General features: G+C 36.6%; 1 protein-coding gene across 6 annotated transcripts in view; it reads left to right on the top strand.

Moving 5' to 3' along the window:
• The window catches only part of bcl9l (bcl9 like), a 53,325-nt gene that overhangs the window by 20,499 nt on the left and 9,323 nt on the right, over window positions 1-23,503 (top strand). For 2 of the 6 annotated variants that reach the window (XM_079873702.1, XM_079873704.1), the window contains exons 2-4: window positions 15,879-15,943; window positions 17,320-17,712; window positions 22,622-22,744. In XM_079873702.1, coding sequence (XP_079729828.1) covers window positions 17,397-17,712; window positions 22,622-22,744 — 439 coding nt within the window. In that variant the 5' untranslated portion in view covers window positions 15,879-15,943; window positions 17,320-17,396. Of the gene's footprint in view, window positions 1-12,130; window positions 12,214-13,891; window positions 13,972-15,878; window positions 15,944-17,319; window positions 17,713-22,618; window positions 22,745-23,503 lie in introns of those variants that run through there. The other 4 variants (XM_079873699.1, XM_079873703.1, XM_079873700.1 and 1 more) reach the window with 3 other exon arrangements.

Here is a 23,503-nt window from a genome sequence, read left to right as displayed (position 1 = left end):
TGCACTCACTCCCACAACAACAGGCAACTGAAAAACAGACGGCCTGTTGCAGCGTAAGTACAATAGACTTACTGAAGAGAGAAGACTCGCTGCTGGACAGAGAGAGACTGAGAGAAAATGACTAGATAGACACTCTGACAGTGGGAAGTTTCTAGGTAAACCCTCTATTGTGATGAAAACAGGTTTTAACAATCTGACCCATTTTTTTTCTTTCTTTTTTTTAACTAAAAGCCAGGCTGGGAGTGTTCATCGCCATTATTTTCCATATTTACTCATCTCCTAGTTATGCAACATTAATTTGAAAGCCTACGTGCACAAGATCAGTTTACTAGATCAGTTACGTTCAAACATGATTCAGCAGGAAAGAGAATTCAGTGACATACTGACCTCTTAATACCTCTTTACCTAAGCACCTAGATTTCCCATCACCCATTGCAAAAGGTACTGCACTTCTACATGCAAAACCTTCCACCTCAATGCTAGGGTGTTACAATAAGTTGTTTTCTGTGTGTTCTGATAGGTAGCTTATACTAAAATGAAAACGGTTTATTTAAAAACCGTCTTTAACGGAAACAAAATAACCAATGCAAAGTAAATAAAAAAACTGAAAATGCGTAAAACTGAAATTAATTATGCAATAAAAATCAATAATTCTTGTAACTTTCACATTTGATCTGTGTCTTCATGGGATTGCAGATGACAATGCCGTATTAATCCAGTGATTCTGCTGAAAATGCACTCAATCCAGTAAGCTGCCCCCGTTATGTGCCTGATAGGCCAAGCAAGGCTTTGTCTTGCCTCCAATAACAGTCTTTCTGGAATGGATGAATGGTGTCATGCAAAACCCCCCCATATCACTGAGATATGCCAAATTTTAGCCCCTTTGGACCCTAAAGCAATGACTGTTTTGTAGGGGATTAGGATTTTACATGACAGTGAATAATGAATTAGTGGAGTGAAAAAGTTACGCACAGCACCTTTAACATAATTCAGGAAATGTTCTGTCGATTCCTCATCTCATTTCTTATCTAGAATTACATTTGAACACATTGCTAGCATGATTTAACAGTGCAGGCATGTAGTAGCATATTGCTAGCATGCTTGAGCATGTTTTACTAGCATGTTTTACCACATTTGCTTGCATAACTGCAACATGCAAAACATTGAATCATTATTACAGTAAATTTGCTATTGAAATAAAAACAAATTTGAAAAAGCAAAACTAACCTTGGGCCCACCTTTAAAGTGATAGTTCACCCAAAAATGAAAATTCTGTCATCATTTACTCACCCTGAAGTTGTTCCAAACCTGTATGAATTTATTTGTTCTGCTGAACACAAAAGAAGATATTTTGAAGAATGTCGGTAACCAAACAGTTGATGGGCCCCATTGACTTTCTATTGAGTATTTTTTTCCATAGCATTAAAGTCAATGAGTAAATGATGACAGAATTTTCATTTTTTGGGTGAACTATCCCTTTAAGTCTCTGATATTTTAGTTCCTAGATATGCTACACCCATTTATTTGTCACTTTGTCAGAAACAATTACAATCACTTAGAAACATAGTAAAATTTAGAAAAATGTACTGGCTGCTTTTTCCCCATTCAGTTATGATTAATGGCTTCAAAAAGGAAAAAAACAAAAAAACAAAAAAAAAACACCATAAAAGTATAAAGCAAGTCTATTCTGAAGTTGTAAGACTTTGTATAAGAAACTAGCCAAATTTTGTTTGTCGGCTGTGTGTTCGTTCCTTGCTGTTCCTGTCATTTTCATTAGATTATATCCTAAATTTCCTTGACCGGATCATTCTTTGTGTCAAATCAATATGAAATGATTAAAAATAAACTGTCCAATCACCTCTTCTCAACAAGCGTACGATGCAAGGAGCAATTCATGTCTGTAGCACAAACGAGTCATGTGCTGAAGTTTATACTACTAAGAGTTCAAAATTGTAATAAACCTCAAACCATAAGTATAAGCAATTGTAATGCTTGCCTTAGCAAGCCCTACCAACAAGGCCTTTTATGTATCATTTATAGAGCTGTCAAACATAATTGATGCTCAGTCAAATGTCAAATGCGATCCTACAGGCAGCATGAATAATGGGTTTGAACATGGTTTAAAACGTGTTTAATGGCTCCCTCTTCATACACTTCATTAGGGAATGAGCGGAACACATACCGAGACAGAAATAGAGAGCGATGGGGAGGGGGAAGTGTTCAGACTGTGTGAAGTAGTCCCCGCTGCAGAGGAAGGGAAGAAATTAAGGAAAGTGAGAAAGTGGCCGTATTAGTCAGACTCGGGATGAAAGCATGTTTGACTCAGGTGGTTTCAGCTGACGCGTGGGAAATTGGGTTTTGGCTCGACAAGTTTCGTGTTCAAACAAGACACAATCCCGACTTCTAACAATTAGGGCTCTCAGTCTCTCTCTCATTCCGATGAGTAGCTATTCTGTCGAACGCTGAGTCATCGGTCGTCATTTGGGTGTGGGGCAATATATTTTCTATGACATTGCCATAAGCGTGCTCAATTCTGAGAGATTTGTAGAGTTATAGTGGAAGTTGTTTGTTTCCCCCCCCCCCCCCCCAAGAAATTAAAGTGATAGTTGTCATTTACTCTCCCTCATGTTGTTCAAAGGATTTCTTTTAATTTTTAAGTTTCCAATAGAATACGAAAGGAGAACTTTTGAAAAAAATGTGTTAATCGCTTTATTTAAAGGCTTCAAAAGCACCATAAAAGTATCACAGAAGTCTATTTGCGCATTGTATTTTTCAAGCCACATGATTGCCTAGTGTTACAGGCCAAACTTTGTTCATTCATCAGCTGTGTTCGTCCCTTCCTGTAGCCATGTCCTATTTTTTTAGTTAATTTTGCCATTGATTGCCTTAGTAGGATATGAGGAAAAATTACAGGGAAAATATGATCGATTTTGAAAATATTTGTACACATCCCTACCAAAAATATCTAAAAATCAGTGTATCCTTAAAATAAATACTAATCTCAAACTAATATTCCATTGTTGAATTGTTCTCAAGGTCAACTAGCTGACTCAGTGATCCAGTCGCAGTGGTTAACAAGTTTGCCTATCAGTAAACAACAGCGTATGTGTTCCATGGAAGAAGGAAAGTTATACAGATTAAGACATGAGGGTGAGTAAATGATGACAGTCATTTTTGGGCGAACTGTGCCCTTGTAAAGAAAGAGTATAACTGCACACTCACTTAAGTATTTTTATTATTTCCAAAGTTTATTGGAAATAATAAAAATACTTAAGTGAGTCTGCAGTTATACTCTCTCTTTACAAAGTTTTTGTCTTTAACTTGCACCCCAAAAAGGTGTGCCTTTAACAATAAATTTCCCCACCCAAATTCTTGACTCTAAATCATGGACTGAAATAATTTGTGACCTTTGTGCAAAACAGTCATATTTGTTGTAATTGAAGCTCAGATCATTGTTTCTGGGCTTGTCCGAGCGTACAGTAGCTGAAAGACCTGATTGGCGGCAGTGAATGCTCAGTTGTGACCTGGACGCGCTTATGGGCTTTTAAATGCCGGTAGCAGGTGAATGATTAGAGCTTTCAGCATGGCAGTCAGCTTGAGCATGTTTAACTTTCCTTTATAGTGCTCAGTGGTGTGAGCAAAGGTCTTGGCATCAGGTGATGTAGTGGGATTAAGTACATTACCGCTGACCCTTTGAACTCCATGCCAAATAGGAGCCAGTCAACATCGTATGTGTGTACATAAACTTTCATCACAGTAACTAGCCTTTGTCTGTGATTTGCATTGATTACTTGAAGTGTGCGAGTAACAGCCTTGACAGAATCTGTTTATTTGCACAAAATATGAGGTTAATTTGTGGGAATCAAAACAGTTTGCTGAAAATAGTTGCCAGAAGTTTGTCACAGGGGTTTGCTGGGAAAAACAGCCTTTTTAATGCCTGAATTTTTTATTTTTTTTTGAGAGTGAGTTTTTGTTGTGAATTTTCTCATTTTCCATCATTAAAGTCGACATGAAATCAAATTTGACCAAATGTACATAATACCTGTGGGCGGTTGCATAAACTGCTTAGACTAGTCTTACAAGTTAGTCATCAGATTTTTTTCTTTAAGACTGGACATGACTTTTAAAAGTCAAAAGTTGCATAAAAAGGTAGATTGGTCTAATTCAAATCCGAAAAGTAAGGCTGAATATCTCTGACTAACTGCTAGATGGTCAGACTAGTCTTAACATAGTGGCTATGTTTATGAAACTTGACTCTTCTGGCTTTACTGATTCATTGGTGCATATTACGCTCTGAGTTCTATTTACAGCGTGTTTTTACAACTGTTGAGCATTGTAGACAATCATAATCATATCTCTTAAGTGTGTGAACGCAATGGCCTAAAAGAGGTGCTAGTCTATAAGTTAGTCAGAATTAGCTTAACATGAAACTTGTGCTGAAAATGCACAAGGTTTTATTTTATTAAATGCAAGACACACGCTCGAATCCTTTCATTTTAACCAAAAAAGTGTAAATGCAATGTAAATAAGACATTCATTTTTACAATTAAGACAACATTTTTTATTTTAACGGGAGTTTTAGCCAGAGTGCAGAATTCAGTGAGCTGGCGCTTTTAGAGGCTCTTCCCATTCACAATCTAAATACAAGTTTGGCTTTTCTACACTGCTAGATTGACAACCTTGTATAAATTGGAAACTGCGATGATTGACAGTGATACCCAATAGACGAGACAAAATGGGGCAACATTTTACTGAGAACCGAAAAAATGTACTGGTATTGCCGACTGCTGACATTTTGGTACTGTGACAACCCTTAAATCTATATAAAATTTTCTTGTTCTTTGTTTGGCAAGTTAACTGCTCAGCAAACTAGCTTAGCATACTTAGCCTTCCCTCTTAGCCTATACCCTAAGCAAGTGTTCAGTTATACATTGTTGTACATTCGGGAATTACAAACGATGACCATGTGGCATGATTGATTGGACAGCCTGTATTGTTTCTGACCCCGGTCCTCTGCAAATAACTGCAAACTTTCCTGCAAAATTCCTGATGGTTAAAATCTATTCCCAGCCTACATTTTGTTGTTGTTGTTGGTGAACATTCTGTTTCACCTGGTAATATCATGTCGTATTGCAGAAGTAAAATGTGTTGCAAATATTCTTTCATGTTATTGTATATATTTGTATATCCTAATATCGTGCGTGGATCTGCTATATAGATATTGGCATCAGCCTTTCAATAAACCCATATCAGCTCACAACACGCTGCTAATAGGACGTCCATAGGTTTGTCATTCAACTCTCATCTCGCACCATTTTCTCAACCAAATTAAATCTGGCTGCAACATTTACAAAGTTAAGTTGTTAAGTTGGAAAAGTCAAAGAGCTTGTTTTGGAAACAAACAATTTCGTCTGCCAGAGAGACTAAGTCTAAGTGGACAGGCTGGGACAGAGGCGGCCATCAGACCCTTTCATTCTTCTCTCTCTTTTCTTTCTCCCCTCCCCACATTTCCACTGGCGCCGCGCTCAAATGTAGTTTGTTAAGCTGGGGCCAATGTCATAAAGCCTTCCCTGTGTGTGCGTCTGTGTGTGTGTTGTTAACGTTTAACTCCTCTGTCACACACTTTGGTCACAGTATTGACCCTGTATTGCCTACAGTACGGCTCTGTGTGCATGTGTGTGAGAGATTTATGTGTTTACGCAAGTATAAGAGAGGGTGAGAGGTGTGTGTGTGTGTGTGTGTGTGTGTCTTAGGAGAGGGCCTAGAATTTTCCTAGTACTTTTCTCCTGCTCTCCTTTGGGCATTTGGAGCTATAAATATACCTCAGCATGCTAAAAATGTGCAACAGTGTAAGTTGTGTGTGTGTGTGTGTGTGTGTGTTGGAGACTTGCTCCTAGATTTTAAAACTACATGGATAAGAGTGTTGGGGTTGGTTTCTGCTAGTTTCAAATGATTTTTTTTCTCTCTCAGTTAACAGTTCTTCAATATATGCATTATTTTGCTGATGTGGAGGAAAAAGTGTCACAGAACTTTGTATAGCTGTACTTAGGGCCTTATGAATGTTTCTCGAAAATTTCGTTTTATATTTTTCCAAATTCGTTTTTTTTCCTTTTCTTTTTTTTCTGGAGTCCGTTTGACTATATTTTAATGGTTAAATAAAATTTTAGTAATCAAAAAGCATGTGCAATTAATAAAAAATCATGAAACTTACGCAATTTAACAACAATTTATTAAAAGTTTAACAAAAATTACGTTTAGGGCCCTTTGAAATACATTTAATTATTTTTTTTTTCTCAAATTCTATTTTATTTTTTACCAAATTCTGTGTTTTCTGTTTTAATTTTTCTGGATTCCATTTTAATGGTTTAATAACATTTTAATAATCAAAAAAACATGTCTTCTTAATTGAATTCATATAAACAACAATTTTCATATTTAAAAAAAAATATTTCTATGAAATTGTGATTACTCCTTAAAAATAAAGTTTTAATAATAATGTATTATTATTATTATTAGTGTTATTCCATTGAGACTTAGCTAAATTCAACTGTACAACAGTAATATATTTCTGTAACAATTTCTTCAAGTTTTCAAAACTTTTAGTTTGACGGGTTGCCGTGAAGACCTTTGAATCTTGTTGTTTTTCTCAAATGAAACGGTAAAATGCTGATGTAGTGACTCTCAGCTCTGGAGATGATGTATAGTGAGGCGGCAGAGGCTGAAAAACACTGCGAGCGTGCACATGTGCTTCTGTGTGTGTGTGTGGCAAAGGAAACGTGCGTCTGCGCCATTCACTCACACGGAGACATGCAGAATTTGTATTTAAATAGTCTTTTTGTGGTTTAATGTCTTTTGTATTGCATTTTCTCCACAACACAATTGCACAAGTGTGGCAAGAAAGGTTAGCTTATAGCTGTAGTAAGTGATTTCTGACATTTAAAATCACCAAAACAAACACACCCTTATCAAATAGGATTACACCACTATCTTAATAGCTCCGCCCCCAAATTCACAAACACGCTATGCAACACAGGCACCTCCCCCCAATAAGTGTATACGCTCCTTACTGCTGATTGGCTACAAGTGTGTTTTGATGCTCAGTCCGATCCACTTTCAACAGCGTTTCTCATAAATACCTTACTGCACCTTTAAAGGCCCAATCACACCAAGAGCGATAACTTTAATGATAGTTATATTATCGTCCACACCAACAGATAATAACGTTCTGTTTATTATACACGCATACTCCGGTTATGTCCACTGCTGCTTTAAATGCTCGACATTTTGATTGACTGTCAATGTCTTTATCATTAATTTACTGGAAAAAAATGTTCTGAAAATGATTCCAACGAAATTGTTCCTCTGTGTGTTGTTGTTATCATTATAGTTGTGGCATGTTCTCACGGAATTAGAACGATTGTTAAAAATGTTTAGTTCTCATCCTTGGTGTGAATGACCCTTAACTGTAGTTTAACTACTTTAAATTAATTAGTGTGGCAAGCTACATTTTCAATTGAACAAACTCTGTACTTTATGGCCTTGCATGTCCATTCACTTAGTTTTTGCTGTTATTTGGCACTTGGCAGAATATTTACCCATTTGTTGCACATTTGTAGAGCAGATGGGAGAGTTTGTCGACAGACACATATCTGAGGTTTTTTTTGCAGTTATTTGTTTGGTGGTGATTCGCTAGTTGTGTAATGTACTCATTTTTCTCATTTCACACGCACACACACAAACAAACAAACACACACACTCTCTTGGGAATGTCCATTCTGAATCTGTCTTGTGTGTCATCTGGGCTTTATATGCTGGTGGTCCCCTCATGACATCAGCACCCCCCAATCATCTCAGAAGTTCATTTTGTTTCTGTCAAACACAACTTGAATCTCTGGAAAGTTTCTTTGGCTGACGTCAGTTTCATGTTTTCAATTCAAATGCCATTTGCAAGAGACAAACTCCCATTTCGAGCTCTTGTTTTCTTCTCATATCATCCTCTTTCTGTTTTGTCCTGGACTGTGTAAATGGGATCAAAGTGGCAAGCGGTAATAGCTGAGTTTTGAGGAGAAACGGTTGAAAAAAAAATCACGCTTTTCACAGGGTTCTCTGGGTCATTCTCTTAAGATGTTCTCTGTTTTTCTCTCTGTCTTCTGCTCTCTCCCACATCTCACTTTCTCTCCCTCCCTCTCTCTAATCTCTTTCACACAAACTGTTCATTGGTTTAGGAGGTGTGCATTTGTGTTCCTCTAAGACAGTTATTCAGACACACTGATGCAATTGCTGCTTTGAAGACTTCATGGTTAAATGCACAGAAACTATGACAAATGTAACAAAACTTTTTACACAGGAAGTTTAGGTGGGGCATTTGTTTAAATAGTTGCTGTCACAGGTGGTATCGGGGGAGGGGCGTTCTCGTTTTAGAGAGCATTTGATTGAACAAAAATCATCAATACTTTGTTTTAATGTTCTAGGGATAAGAAACAAATTAAAGCCCTATTTGGATGGGACTGGTTTTCCATGGGGTCGTTAGAGAAATTCGTGTTTCACAGACGTGCTTTGCGATTTTAATCCCGTCAGAATTTGTGTTTTTCTCACACAACCTCAGTAAAAATTCCAGAGCACATGACCTACTGTTTTCTGGCGAACTCCGCGTCCTCTGAGAAATCTAATCCCGTCCGAATTGCAAATGTCTGTGATTGCTGATGTTGTATTATTCTAACGCTTTTCCTCATGAGTTTTTTGACCTACCCGAGCTACCGTTTGCGCTACCGTTTAATCTTCGGCATGTTTTCATTTAGTTTCAATATGGATGGTATCCGACGAAAAAATGAATACAATCTAGGCCTATAAATAGAGCCAAATCGCGGAAACTGCGAAGACTGCCCATTTTAATATTGGTGTCAGGTAAGAGTGAGATACTTGTCTAGATTTCTCTGCTCACGTATGCAGGATTATTATAAACAGCCACTGCAATACATGTTTTTTATTGAACAAATAAATTATAATAGATGAAAAGACATAATACGTGATGCACACACACACGCACGCACAGCACATGACCTTCTGTAACGCCCACGTCTAGAACACACACTCCCACATCTGTCATAAACACGTCGAGTGATAAGAATTGTAACTCAAATGTCATTTAGAAAACTAGTCCCGTCCGAATAGTTTTGCAGCCTTTAGTCTGTGTGAGATTAAATTTTTTAGTTGATTGACAGGCCTTCCCCATGTGAAAAAGTGTGCTTACTTCAAAGTATATTTAAAAAAAAAAAAAACTTTACTTGAAGATAATATAATAATACTGAATGAAAAGGCCAATTAAAAAGAGTTTCTAAACACACTTTAAAGGAATAGTTCACCCAAAAATGAAAATCATCCCATAATTTACTCACTTTCAAGCCAGCCTAGGTGTATATGACTTTCTTCACTCAGCCAAACACAATTGGATCTGGCTCTTCTCAGCTTTGTAATGGCATTGAATGAGTTTTTGAAGCGAATCCATCCATCATAAAAGTAATCCATACGGCTCCAGTGGATTAATAAATCCTTCTGAAGTGAAGAGATGGGTTTTTAGTACGAAAAATATCCATATTTAAAACTTAATAAACAATCACTGGCTTCCGGCTACGGCTGTATGCGCGTTCACGAGCGAGTCGAGTTCCAGCGGGTGACCCGACGTATGATGTAGGCGGGCGTAGCTTGAGCTTAGATGAGAATTGATGAATGCGGAAACACAGAGGATAGAGCAAAACAAAACGCCGGTCACGAAATAGAAGTCTAAAATGTTGGAGGATTTCGATATAAGAGAAAAGGAGCTACGTCCTACGTCGGGTCAGAGGTCACCCTTCTGCCGGAACTCGACTCTCCTGTGCGTGTGTATGGCTGTTGCCAGTGATTATAGTTTATAAAGTTTTAAATATGGATATTTTTCTTACAAAAACCCATTGCTTTGCTTCAGAATGCATTTATTAACACACAGGAGTCGTATTTATTACTTTTATGATGAATGGATATGCTTTTTGGGGCTTCAAAAACCTACACTTCTGCACTTTGTAATAGTATTGTCAAATTAAACGATTTAATTTAAAGTACATTTTAAATGATTGTTTTAATGATCTTGTTGTGCTGACTAACATACTAGAGTTATTTAATATTATTTAAAGCTGCAGTCCGTAACTTTTTTGGGTTAAAAATTATCCAAAATTATGTTTGAGCATGTACATAGCCAGTGTTCAAAACTCTCTGCTTGCCTTAGCTCGATTCAAAACGGTAAGCTTGTAATAATGTTTTTAATTTCTAAAATACACTGCAAAAAAGATTATCATGATTATCAGAAGTATAGAAGATAGACAGTCAAACTTCCCTGACTTCTATCTGTCTGGCACTGCACTTGGGGTGTGCAGAGAGATTACATATTTGGGCCATAATATTGCAGATGACCTGTCTGACGATAAGGATATCTATATCTATAGGCAGCGACGGAAGCTGTATGCACAAGCGAACATGCTGTGTCGTAAGTTTAGCATGTGCTCTGTACCTGTGAAGATCTCACTTTTTAGAGCGTATTGTACACCTTTGTATACTGCCTACCTGTGGTGTTGTTATAAGCAAGGCAGCATTAGAAAACTCATAGTGGCTTATAATGACAGCATGAGGCTGCCGCCGAGAGCTCCAAGAAGCTCCAGTGCAAGCCATATGTTTGTCAGTGTCGGGGTACCTATACCTATACCGTAACCTGATGTTTAGATTTATGTGTAGGGTATCTGAGTCAGAAAATGACTTAATCACTGTTTTGGCTAATCCTGTACGAAGGTCTGTCAGATTTTCTTCCAGACTGTGGAACCATTGGCGAACATGTCTGTATTTTAGACATTGAACATTGTGGAAGCCTTTGTATTTTTATGTTTTACTCTGTGTGTTTTTTTTATTTTTTTTTATTGTGTTATGGATCCCCCTGGGTCTGAAATAAAGTGTATTACTACTTTTTCACTAGGGACTATATGTATAATCATCAGCTTGCCACCTTTCTCTCTAGAAACTGACACTGGCATCAGCCTTTAAAAAAACATATCGGTCATCACTAATGCTAATGATTTTAGTTAGTGCAGTCAACATGACCTGTCCACACTAGAAGATGAGCACAAAGGGTGTTGCGATACATTATCATGAGAGAATTTCCTTTTAGAGTTAATGAGTAATGAACACTGTGTGTGTTTTAGTTAATGACTAAATGATGTCCAGCAGGTTGTGTGTGAGGTAACGCCTCTGAAACGACAATTTAATGGTAAAGTGTGTTTTTATTTTATTTTATTTTTATTTTTTTTATAGAATACTTGTTACCTATTTTACAGTTTTATATGCAGCGATGACAATCAGTAAGCCATTTAATTCCTCTGATAAATATTAACACTGACTGTATTTGGGGTGGGATTATCTGTTTGTTTGATTAATATAATTATTTGAAAATAAAATAAAATACAACAACAGCAAACTGACTGTTTGTGCTACAAACATAAATACAGTAATAGAACCGGCCAGAGCACATTAGCAACCACACAACATGTGTAAAAACACTCAGAGCAACTTAGCAACAGCACAACAAAACATACAATCCATTTCAAACACCTTAGTAACCTCACAACAATGTGCAAAAACAGTTCAAAACACTGTAAAGCAACAATGCATACAAACATTCAAACCACCCTAACAACCACACAAGTGTAACAATCTCAGAAACAGCATAAAAATGTACTACTGGTTTACTATTAGGCGTAAGTTTTAATAATCGTTCTAATTCTTTAAGCCTACACTACAACTATAGCAAGACAGAGAAAAAATTTCATTGGAATCACTTTCAGAATGATTTTTACCAGCTGATGAATAATAAAAACAATGACAACCAATCAGAATCCAGCTGACTTTAAAGAGCTTTAGCATTTAAAGCAGCAGAATACATAACTACGACGCACGTTTGGAATAAACAATGTTATCGTCCCAGTTTTGCACTGGCAAACACCACTCACATCTTCTTCAGAAAGTGTTGAAATCTAACTATTTTCACACATCCATTTGGTGCCGCTGTGGCACAGAAATTACACACCTCACCTCAAAGAGAAAGAGAAAGGGGAAAAGCGCATCATTTGAGACCGAGAGGAAGAAAGGGTGTAAATAACTCTCGATGGAGGAAGGAGAGGGTGTTTGTGAACAGCAGTAAGTGGAAAAAGAAAGTTTCCCGTTGAAGAGACGGAGAGTGTGATGGAGGCAGCGAGAGGGGCAGAGGTGTGCGAGTGAGGGGGTGTGAGAGGGACCGATAATGTTTCATTTGTTTTTGAGGTCAATAGCTTGAATGCCTCTGGGATGGAAATGTGTGTGGGACCCCGTTAGCATCACATACACACTTGACTGGAAGAGTTTGTGTGCCTGTGTGTGTGTGTAATACGTTAGAGATGCACCGATTGCAATGGTCTTGCCTGATGACGATTTCTGTTTTTTTTTGTAAGTGTGACCTGCTGATAACTGATTTTGACTATTATTGTTTTCTTTCTAAGAACTAGAATTGACAGCATACAAACAAAAATCAACTTTTTTTTTCAATGCAAAATTTTCATAAAAAAAAAAAAAAAAAAAAAAAAAATCATAAATCTTTCTCGACTATTTACGTTCCAAAACTGACTGTGTTTAACTGATTACTTGCCAAGACGGGCATTATGACATCATTTTGTGTGTATTTGACCGTTTAAGTGAAGTATGCCACTCATTTTGGTACTTGTGACTCACAAGCTGTTTGAGAGGCAGCTTTATGCATGCACCACTTATATAGATTGGTGGTGTGCACGCTTTTGGTGTGAGTGTGAAACCTGTGTGAATTAGTAATTATGCGCAATACACTATAATCACTATTTAATCGGAGCGAATGAGATGAGTGAGTGAGAGGAGGCGGGTTGGAGACTTAACACTTAGCCGTTGGAGAGAAGAGAGCGAGAATGCGCAGCTGACGTTATTGCCTGTGCCGCTGGCAACCAATGGCCCGCGCATGCAGAAAATCGGCTGATTTCGGTACCTGGCCGGTTGATCGGTGCATCTCTATAATACATACCGCCTGTTTACGAGTAAATATTAGAATTTTGGTTTTAAGTACAATTTAAAATGCTAGCTTTTAGGGCTGCACGATTAATCAAAATATACCGAAATTGCGGTATGTACAACGGCTGTGATTTAATGAAATACATATATGCGCTCTGTGTTTCAGAATGAAGCGCAGCACTGTGTTCTTCTACACGTGAGCAGCTCATGATCCGCCGGTGTTTTTAGCATCTCAGAGCGGCTCGGTTTGCAGTAAATGCTTCTCCACACGAACCCCATCTCTGCATCTGCTCTGAGTTTAGGTCACTTTAACGTGCATTTGGGAACGCAACATGTTCACACCCAACCATCAAACTAGTAATGAGAAGTGCTTATCACCAAAAGAGAAGCAAAATAAAAGTTTGCGAGTTTAATGTTTGAAAATGAAGACATTTTTATTATTATTATTTAGCCTTTTTTATGTATAATCACAAAATGTTGCCCAAATTGTGCAGGCCTACTAACAAGCACAAGCATTTTTTTTTTTTTTTTATCCCCAAATCGTGCAGCCCTATTAGCTTTTAGAATCTGGAAAATAAGACTGATTTCTTTCGATCATTTCCATGAACGCTGGTGTGTTTTGTTCAATAGGTTTCAGGGCGTCCTGTTCAGACCTGTATGTATGACATGTACCGCATGCCTCTCCTACACGTTCGACATGACAGACCTGCAGCGAACGCATGGGAACTCCCTCAACACAGACACATGCAGGACAGGTCTGCAGGTTATGGACACAGGCAGGTGGCTGCTGGGATTGTGTGCAGTTTCTCTTCATTCACATGAGAGAAACCCGATCCTTCACACATTTTCAGCCTTGGCAGCTGTGCTGAGAACCATGAGACATGTGTATGTGTTTTTACGTGTGTATTTGTTACGGGTCTACAGTAACTCTTGGAATGTGGTCAGTTTGTTTTAAATCCCAGTTTTACTCTGTAAATATATCTTAAAGTTGACATGAAACGGAAGTTTAGATAGTCTTTTCTTCTCTATTGTGACATATATCCAAATGTGAAACAGCTTCTGGATTGAAAAAAACGTAGGGCGGGATTTGATTTCGTCCTTCAGGAATTGATTGGATGGTAGGAAGTTGGGCATTGCTAAACTAAATGGAGGCAGGTCTGAATGGCAGTTTGCAGTCAATTGTGGAGGATATACTGTATAACACCACCCTCCGTCGAGACATACACTGCCGTTCTAAAGTTTAGGATCGGTAAGATTTTTTTATGTTTTTAAAAGAAGTCTCTTCTGCTCACCAATGCTGTTGAGTAAAAATACAACAACAACAAAAACAATAATATTGTTAAATACTATGACAATTTAAAATAACTTAAATTTATTCCTGTGATCAAAGCTGAATTTCAGCATCATTACTCCAGTCTTCAGTGTCACGTGATCTTTCAGAAATCATTCTAATGTGATGATTTAATACTCAAAAAACATTTATTATTATTATCAATGTTGAAACAGTTGTTTACAATTTTTTCAGGATTCTTTGATGAATAGAAATTTAAAAAAAACAGCATTTATTTAAAATTGAATCTTTTGTAAATGTAAATGACTGTTTTCAACATTAATAATAATGAGAAATGTTTCTTGAGCATTAAATCATCATATTAGAATGATTTCTGAAGGATCATGTGACACTGAAGACTGGAGTCACAGTAAGTTAAATTAGTAAATTACACTTTACTATATATATTCACATAGAAAACAGCTGTTTTAAATTGGAATAATATTTCACAATATTATTATTTTTTTTTTTTTTTTTTTTGTATTTTTAATCAAATAAATGCAGCCTTGGTGAGCAGAAGAGACTTCTTTTAAAAACCTTAAAAATATTACTGATCCAAAACTTTTGACTGGTAGTGTATGTCATGAAGGGAACAAGGGGGAGGGGAGGTTGGCATATTTGATTAAAGATTATGAGGGGCATATGAATAAAAAAAAAATAAAAAAAATAGTCAAATTTGATTTCGCACATGAATGCATGTTTTTCTTTTCATGTCTTAATGCATTTTTTAAATAGCCTTTTGTCTTTGTGGGCTGTTTGCTTTCGCTAGTCATTTGCCAGACTAGAAAGCATTTTATTGGACAAAAAATGGACACGCCCCTGAGTGCAAGATGACTCATCGGTTCATTTCCAGAAGTGAAATACTGTAAATTTTAAATGGTTATATACCATACTTATAATGCAAGGTTTAATTTACTCAACTTTTCAGAGTAAATCAGCATATAGATGATCTTTAGGATATTTAGGATCTATGTAAATACGTACATTTTCTAAGTAGTTACACATTTAATGAAAGACATAAATATTGCTGTTTACGTTTTCACAAGGTGTCTTAATATTTTCTACATTTGTAAAGAAAGAAAGAAAGAAAGAAAGAAAGGAAGTGGAAATGAGAAAAGGAGAGAAAGAGCGAGGATGAGAATTGTTTGTTGAAAAATGAGACAGTCTGGATATTATTATTGAAGGTGGGGAGTTTTTGTGGTTTCTGCTCACTGTGGGTGGAGCAAATTAAACAAGAAACTCACTTCTGGGCATCAGAGTATCCAAACATCATTTACAGCCCCCTTCTTAAAGGGACAGTTACACCTCTCCAAAAGCCTCTCTTTCAAAGGTTTTCATTTTTCTCCAGTCAGTATGCTAAAATTGTTCATTATTTTCTTTTTATGTTTCTGTGTGATAATAGATCATAATTGAGTTCAATTAAAGCATAATTAAATCTCTCTTGAATGCGTGTGTGTTACAGATCAGTGTGCGTGCAGTGAGGAGACGTCGGAATGCGCTTGATTGTTGGACCTTCATCCCAATGAGGTGCGTAAATCAAACCCACAGCATCCTCTGCCACCTGACATTGTGTCTGCACTAAACATGAACAAAATTAGATGAGAGTCCTATACAGAGTCCTGCGAGCTCCTCATGCAAATCAAGTTCAGGATTTGTTTTTATTAAAGTCCCCGTGAACCGGAAGTTGCAAACGACTTTTCTCCAGTGTTGTGACGTATTTCCAAGTGAAACGGAATATTGAACAAAGGGCAGGGTTTTACTTTAGCGCTCCTCCTCTCCATCTCTGCTCATAGCAGACTAACGGTTTGAGGGGAGTGGTTAAGCGTTTTCAACCCAAGCCGTCAAACTGACGTCATCAGAAAAGGAACGCCATTCAAGAGCGGAAGTAACTTTTCAGATTTTAAAGATTACAACGACAAACGATTTTTTTCTGTGTATTAACTTGCATGGATTAATTGTTCACCACAAGAGTAGTAATATGCGCTAACAAAGTAAATGGGGTCAATTTTGATTTCATGACGACTTTAAAGAGTTATATATAATATCTCACTTTCAAATTGTATATATATAATGTATATATTAGGGGTGCAATGGAACACAGAAGTCACGGTTCGGTACGCACTTCGGTTTTGGGGTCACGGTTCGATACAAGTTTGGTACAACTGGAAATGCTAGGTTTCGTTTCATTTATTTTGAAAAGACTAGTGCCAATTGCAGTTTGTTCCACCTAGCGGCATTTAGTCCCCCCTGAGGTAGTTGGAAAGTTCAGCCTCCTTTAGTGCAAATTCAGAGTGAGGGTTTAAACTTTTATTTTGAAATCGCGATGAACAGTTCGCATATTTAGAAATATATTAACGTATTCTACTGTGTTGGCGCAGGTTTATAAGTGATTTACATTACAAATCTGATGAAATGGTGCACATTGCGTTACCAGATGAATGTTATAAGCAACCCAAACTCACAGCGTATGTAGAGATGGAGTTTGAGACGCCTGCATTTACTGTGAATGGAGCCGCTTTGAGATGCACGTAACCTACACACATGTAAATAAATATTAAACCCGCAGGGCATTTATTGATTTAATTGAATCACAGCCTTTGTGAATTCACAACAATGGTAATAAATGGTTTTAATATATCGTGCAGCCTTTGAAAACAGTCTAATAGTTCGGTTCATGGATTCTTGTCTGTGAAATGCGCCACTTACGGTATTTTGCCAGTTACTCGACACGGATAAATTGCAATCAAGGATTTTTTTTTAAGTTGAGTACTGGGATTTAATCGAGGAATCGTGACAGCCCTAAACTGTTATACCGCCATGAGATGAAGTTGGTAAAATGTTCTTTATGTTACTACTGGAAATTTATAAGACAAACTCTTACATCTTTCTCTTTCTCCCTTCAGCTGTCTGTTTGCAGTCTCACACGAAACAGTGCTGCAACCCAACCCCCTCAGTTTCCTCTCCATCACCAGCCAATCAAATGCACTCTGAAAATAAATTATCCAATCATGGCAAGCAAGTGACAAGTGGGGCCCAATCACAGCTCCCCAATGTAAACCAAGCACAGCAGCAAGGACCTGCTGGCAACCAAGGGTCAAAGGGCAGTGGGTCTGGGAGCCATGGAGTCAAATCCAACCAGATTTCTCCTGGCAACCCTGGACTGAAGAGCCTCAACCAATCCGGTGGTGGCATTGGTGGGATGATGAAGACCAAGGCAAAGAGGGAAAGGAGCGTCTCCATGGACACAGGAGACCAAAGAGAGTCACTCACCCCTGTTTTGGAGCCAGATGCCAAAGGTAGGCGTAATGAAACACTCATCCTCTCATCCGAATGTCCACCAGCCGCCCACAGTCCGTTGAACAAAATGGCATGAGGTTTATCAAAACATCAGATCCAATCTGACTGACTAGCTTTACTTTATGTAATATCTGTTCGTTTTCTGCGCCACCTGAGAAACGCATAACTAATCCCTGGATTTGGCTGTATACACCTGTATATTTTCCTTTGATTTCCAGATTACAGCCTGAAACATATAGTATATACATAGATACTGTATATACATGTATATCAGTGGGATTTGAGTTGAAGGAAAATTGAAGATAGTTCGATTTGTTTTGTTGTTGTTGTTGAAATGGATAGGACCCATGCAAGGTGGTGCATATTATAATTAGTTTTGATCACTTTTGTGCAGATATTTGTAATTTTTTTGTGACATACATATGTTAAAACTGTTCGTATTTTTGGAAACCTTTTCCACCTTAGTTTGCTCACAAAATTCAATTTGTTAATATTGATATCTGATATTTGATGTTAGATTCTGACATTCAGTAGAAAGAGAGAGATTGACACCGTTAACCTGTTTCGAAAAAAAAAAAAAAAATTATCCAGATAACATTTTAATAATTTGTTTTGGCTTTTGTAAACAAAATCATTATAATATAATGCTTACTATTTGTACACAGCTTCCTATTTTAGGAAGGAGATCTCTCACAAAAGGATCATCATACTTGGGTCCTTGGGATCAAAAAGTTTGACAATTGCTAGTCTTTTCCTGTCTAAGTTGATGGTTCTGTGTCTAAATGGCCAGAATTTGCTTTAAAGTGGACCAGACTTGCCCATTATTAAAAGTCAGGCTATAGGAGACTAGCATACTACAAACACACATCCGTGTACACACAGCATATATGATACTCAATAGGTCGTGCACAACCAAATTCAACACTACACATATTCATTTTACAATTTTTTCTCTATCACTGTATCTCTCAATCAACAACATAAAAAAGGCCATACTTCTGGAATTCCCCTTTTAACTGGAAACACAGTAAAGATGAAACTGCCTGTTTTCAGCCACCCCAAAATGTCCTGACCTTTCTGTGTGTGTGTGTGTGTGTGTGTGTGTGTGTGTGTGTGTGTTCATGTTCGTTCTTATATGTTTGTATCATGTAAGATGTTATGCTCCTGAAACAACGCGCAATGCATGTGCACACATGTGCTTGTGTTTTCCTTTTGGTCGTCCTGTTGTGTGTCACTCTCTAATTAAGTGGGGGTAGAGAAACACGCTGCACACACACAGGAAGTAGAATAGAGCGGGGTGGAGAGACTGAGGGGGAGGGAGACTCTACGCAACAAGTTCCTGAATGACAACAGGTTCCCTAGTGTACACACACACACACACACACACACACACACACACACACACACACACATTCTTGCACATCTATCTTCATGAGGACATTCATTGACACAATGCAATCTCTAGCCGCTTACCCTAACCTTACCCATCACAACTAAGTGCCTAACCCGAACCCTTACCCTAAACCTACCCTTAACCTAATTATAACCTTATCCCTAAAACCAAGTCTTGACCCTCAAACCGGCCAAAATGTCCTCACTTTACTCTCTTTGTCCTCACTCCAATGATCTAAAACTCAAACTGGTCCTCACATAGTTGTACAAGTGTACACACACACACACACACACACACACACACACACACAAACACACACACACACACACACAAACACACACACACACACACACACACACACACACACACACACACACACACACACACACACAAACACACACACACACACACACACACACACACACACACACACACACACACACACACACACACACACACACACACACACACACACATACATACACAGTTCCCTAATGTGGTTTGGTGATTTTGACAAAAAACATGTCCAGGTCATATTTCACACCAAAGCCAAAGCAGAAGATATGAAATACTTTTTTGCATAAAGAAATAACAAATTTTTTTTTTTGACAATTAAGCACACTTTCTCCTCAAATTATCATTACTGTAATCTGTGTGTTTTAATTGAGTCTTCTGTAATTCGGATTCTTACTGGTGATTCTCATTATATTTATCTATTGTCATGCAATTATTTTTGTTGAATTAGAGTAAAAATGTACTATACATTTGTTAGTTAAAATCATTGTAAAAAGGCAGTGCAAAAATAAAATGATATATAAATACTTTACAAACAATTTAAATAATACTTATATGTAATGAAAATGAAAATAGTGTGAAAATGAAAAGAAGTGATTGTCAATTATTGAGACTTTTTTGTTAAATATAATAAGTGAATGTACTTTTTTTTATCAGTAGGTCTTCATCATTATATTTTATTGCTGCAAAAATAAGAATGCATAAACATATATATATATATATATATATATATATATATATATATATATATATATATATATATATATATATATATATAATATATATATATCTAAATGGTTTACAATATCCCAAAACAAATGAATCAATAATTATAAAAAAGTCTAACTGCTTCACCAGGACCATCATGAAAGGAATCATTCACCAAAATGAAAATTCACCAATAGGAATCACACACCAATGACTCTGTCGCTGCATGTCAGCAGTTGCTGTACTGATTGGACGCTGGTCTGTTTCTACTTCTGGTTGCCCTAGTAACACTTATGAATGCCACTACCGCTAAGATGTTGTACAATGTAATTTCATGTTAACCGGTTTTTATGCCACATAATTGTCAATAAACCTGTGTATGCTGACAGGGCGTAAACCTGACGGCGTGCTAGATTTAAATGTGTGAAAGCAAACGAGACTGCATTACGACAATGAGAATTGGAGCTAGTGAGAGTGCTCAGTTGTCATAAAAATGCATAAAATCTATGGAAAATATATGTATGTATTTATTTATTTTGGGTGAAATATGAGCAAAACTTGTTCCTGACAGGTCTTGTGAGAATCACCCAAACAGTTTCTGCCCAATATGAAAAGCAATAACAGGTCTTCTCTTCCTGGATTGCGGAGGCGTGTTTTTCTTTTCACTGTGTGTGTGTGTGTGTATGAGTGTGAGCGAGCCGTTTCTTTTTGTTTGGTTCATTGTGCGATTCTTATTTTATTTCCATTTGCCCAGTGCTTTGTGTATGTTGTGTGTGTATTAGAGAGAGAGAGATCAGGGGAAATAACGGGCCAATAGTGTGATTTTGAGAAACTGAGTCATCTGGGCTTCCTGTAATAGCACTGAAGCTCCTTTGTGAGTGAATACACACTCATGCTTTCACACAAACACTCACACCTGTTTGGCTTTATAACCGCATGAAAGGTAGAGGATGGGGTTATCATAGGTTGAAAATATAATTTATTTTTATTTCAATTAGTGTTTTGATTAAACATTTTATTTTACTGAAAAATGTTTAAAATAATATGTTTGATATTTTTTTTACAATAACATTTAAAATGTGAATAATATAAATAATAATATTTAAAAATATCTAAAAAATAATTTATTGTTTTGAATATAGCATTCATTTTAATTTCAATTAGTGTTTTGATTAAAAATGCAATTTTACTGAAATGTGAAAAATAATATTAATATATTTGATTTTTTTAAATAATATAAAATATTTTAACAACATTTAAAATATAAATAATCATATTTTAAAATATCTTAAAATAATTAATTCAGAAAAATTCATTTTAATTTTAATTAGTCTTTTGATTGAAAATGTCATTTTACTGAAATGTTTAAAATAAAACTAATATATATATTTTTTTTCAAATAATATTGAATATTTTAATAACATTTAAAATATAAATAAATAATATAATATAAATAACAATATTTTAAAATATCTTAATCTTAACATATTTTCTACAAATAATAGTTTTTAAAATGTAATTAATTTTATTTATTTATTATTTAAAATAATATTAATACATTTGATTTTTTTAAATATATAAAATATTTTAATAACATAAAATATAAATAATATCATATTGATATAAATATTCTAAAATATTCAAATAAAACAATACTTCAAAAATATAATATAAATATAAAATATATATATTTTTTGCGTAATAATAATAATAATGAACAACTGTCAAGTCATGGATTTTATCGGTCAAAATATAAGGGAGTGCTTGGTTCTAGTTTTAGGTCAGTTATAGTATAGTTTTAACAATAATACCCTTGGTTGTGAAGAAAGAGTGGAGAGAATCAGAAATGGGGTGGTGAGATCCTTTCCGTCACTATCCAGCTGTTTTTCAGGGGTATTCCCTCTCTCTCTTTCTCTGTTAATATTGTTCACCCGGTAGAAAAGCAAACAGAAAGACATTCAAATGAAATGCAATTCAGCCACTTCAGACCACTCCACTGCCACACCTGGAAAGGACCAATGATTAAAGAGAAAGTAGACCAGAGAGAGAGAAAGAGAGCTGACTCACTCATTTACGTAAACTGATGTCTGCTGGGAACAAAAGAGGATGCAGAAAAGGTCAGCTCTTTATCTCTGCCCGCCGCCAACACGGCGTGCGCAGGCCGAGGACACCACAACCTAACGCTCTGTGCTCTCTTCCTTTCGTTTTCACTCTCTCTCCCCTGTTTTCTCCCTCACCGTGTCTGGTATTCAAGGTTAGGGGATGTGTCGAGGCTTTGGAGGCCTTGTGTCCTCTCATACCTCTTAAATGCCAAAACATTTCTGGAGTGCTTTGTGTCTGGAGTACGTGACAGTACTATCAGTTTAAATGTGCTTTTTGAGGCAGTTTGTGGGTGTTTGCTTATAGCAGTGTGGATAGAAACCGTATTGTCATATATAAACGTGTGTAATTGTTTATTTGAAGTATGTTTACGTTGTTGTGCCTCATGTGTTTTTCTGAATGGTGTCCAGTAGAGGGCGTGATGCGCAGCAAACGCCGGTGTGTGCTGGAGAGAAAGCAGCCGTACAGTGGTGATGAATGGTGTTCAGGGGCCGAAACTGAGGAAGAGGATGAGAAACCGCTTTCTGCCACACACCGTGAGTACACACACACACACACATGCGCGCGCGCACGCGCACACATTACTGCCAGGCTCTACCTGTACATAAACACTGTCTTATAAACCTTAATGAATGTTTCTTCCTGTAGACTGTTTGCACGAACGTCTGGTTGATGTTGTTGTCATAAAAACATGCAGTCCTGTTGATTCAGTGGGGAAAAAAGGCTAAATGTTGTAATTCAGCTCACATATTCATTTCAGAATTTGGAAGAAAAAAAAAACACAGAAGATTGAACTCAATTACAATAATGAAATTAATGTTGTTTATTTAGCATGAAAATGGGCCCTTTTCACAGTCTGTGATGATGCATTTCTACAGTTATTAATATTTTGTAGCATATCGTAACATTGACATTAGCAAAGTTTTTGGTCTCACTTTATATTTTGTTCTAACATTTAAATTAAATGGATAGTTCACCCAAAAATGAAAATTCTGTCATCATTTACTCGCCCTCTTGCCGTTCCAAACCTGTAAGAGGTTGTTGGTTTTTTTTGTCATGTGTTGTCATCTTTGAAACACAAATGAAGATATTTTTAATGAAATCTGAGAGATTTCTGTCCCTCTATTGACAGTCCGTGCAACTATCACTTTGACGCTTTAAAAAGTTCCTAAAGAGATCATAAAACTAATCTATATGAATTGGGTGGTTTAGTCCAAAATTTCTGAAGAGAGACAATCACTTTATATGATGAACAGATTGAATTTAGGCTTTTAATCACTTATAAACATTGATCA

This window comes from Squalius cephalus (assembly GCF_949319135.1).
Source record: "Squalius cephalus genome assembly, chromosome: 6".
NCBI classification, from domain to species: domain Eukaryota; kingdom Metazoa; phylum Chordata; class Actinopteri; order Cypriniformes; family Leuciscidae; genus Squalius; species Squalius cephalus.
This window is presented reverse-complemented; position numbering and strand designations above follow the sequence as displayed.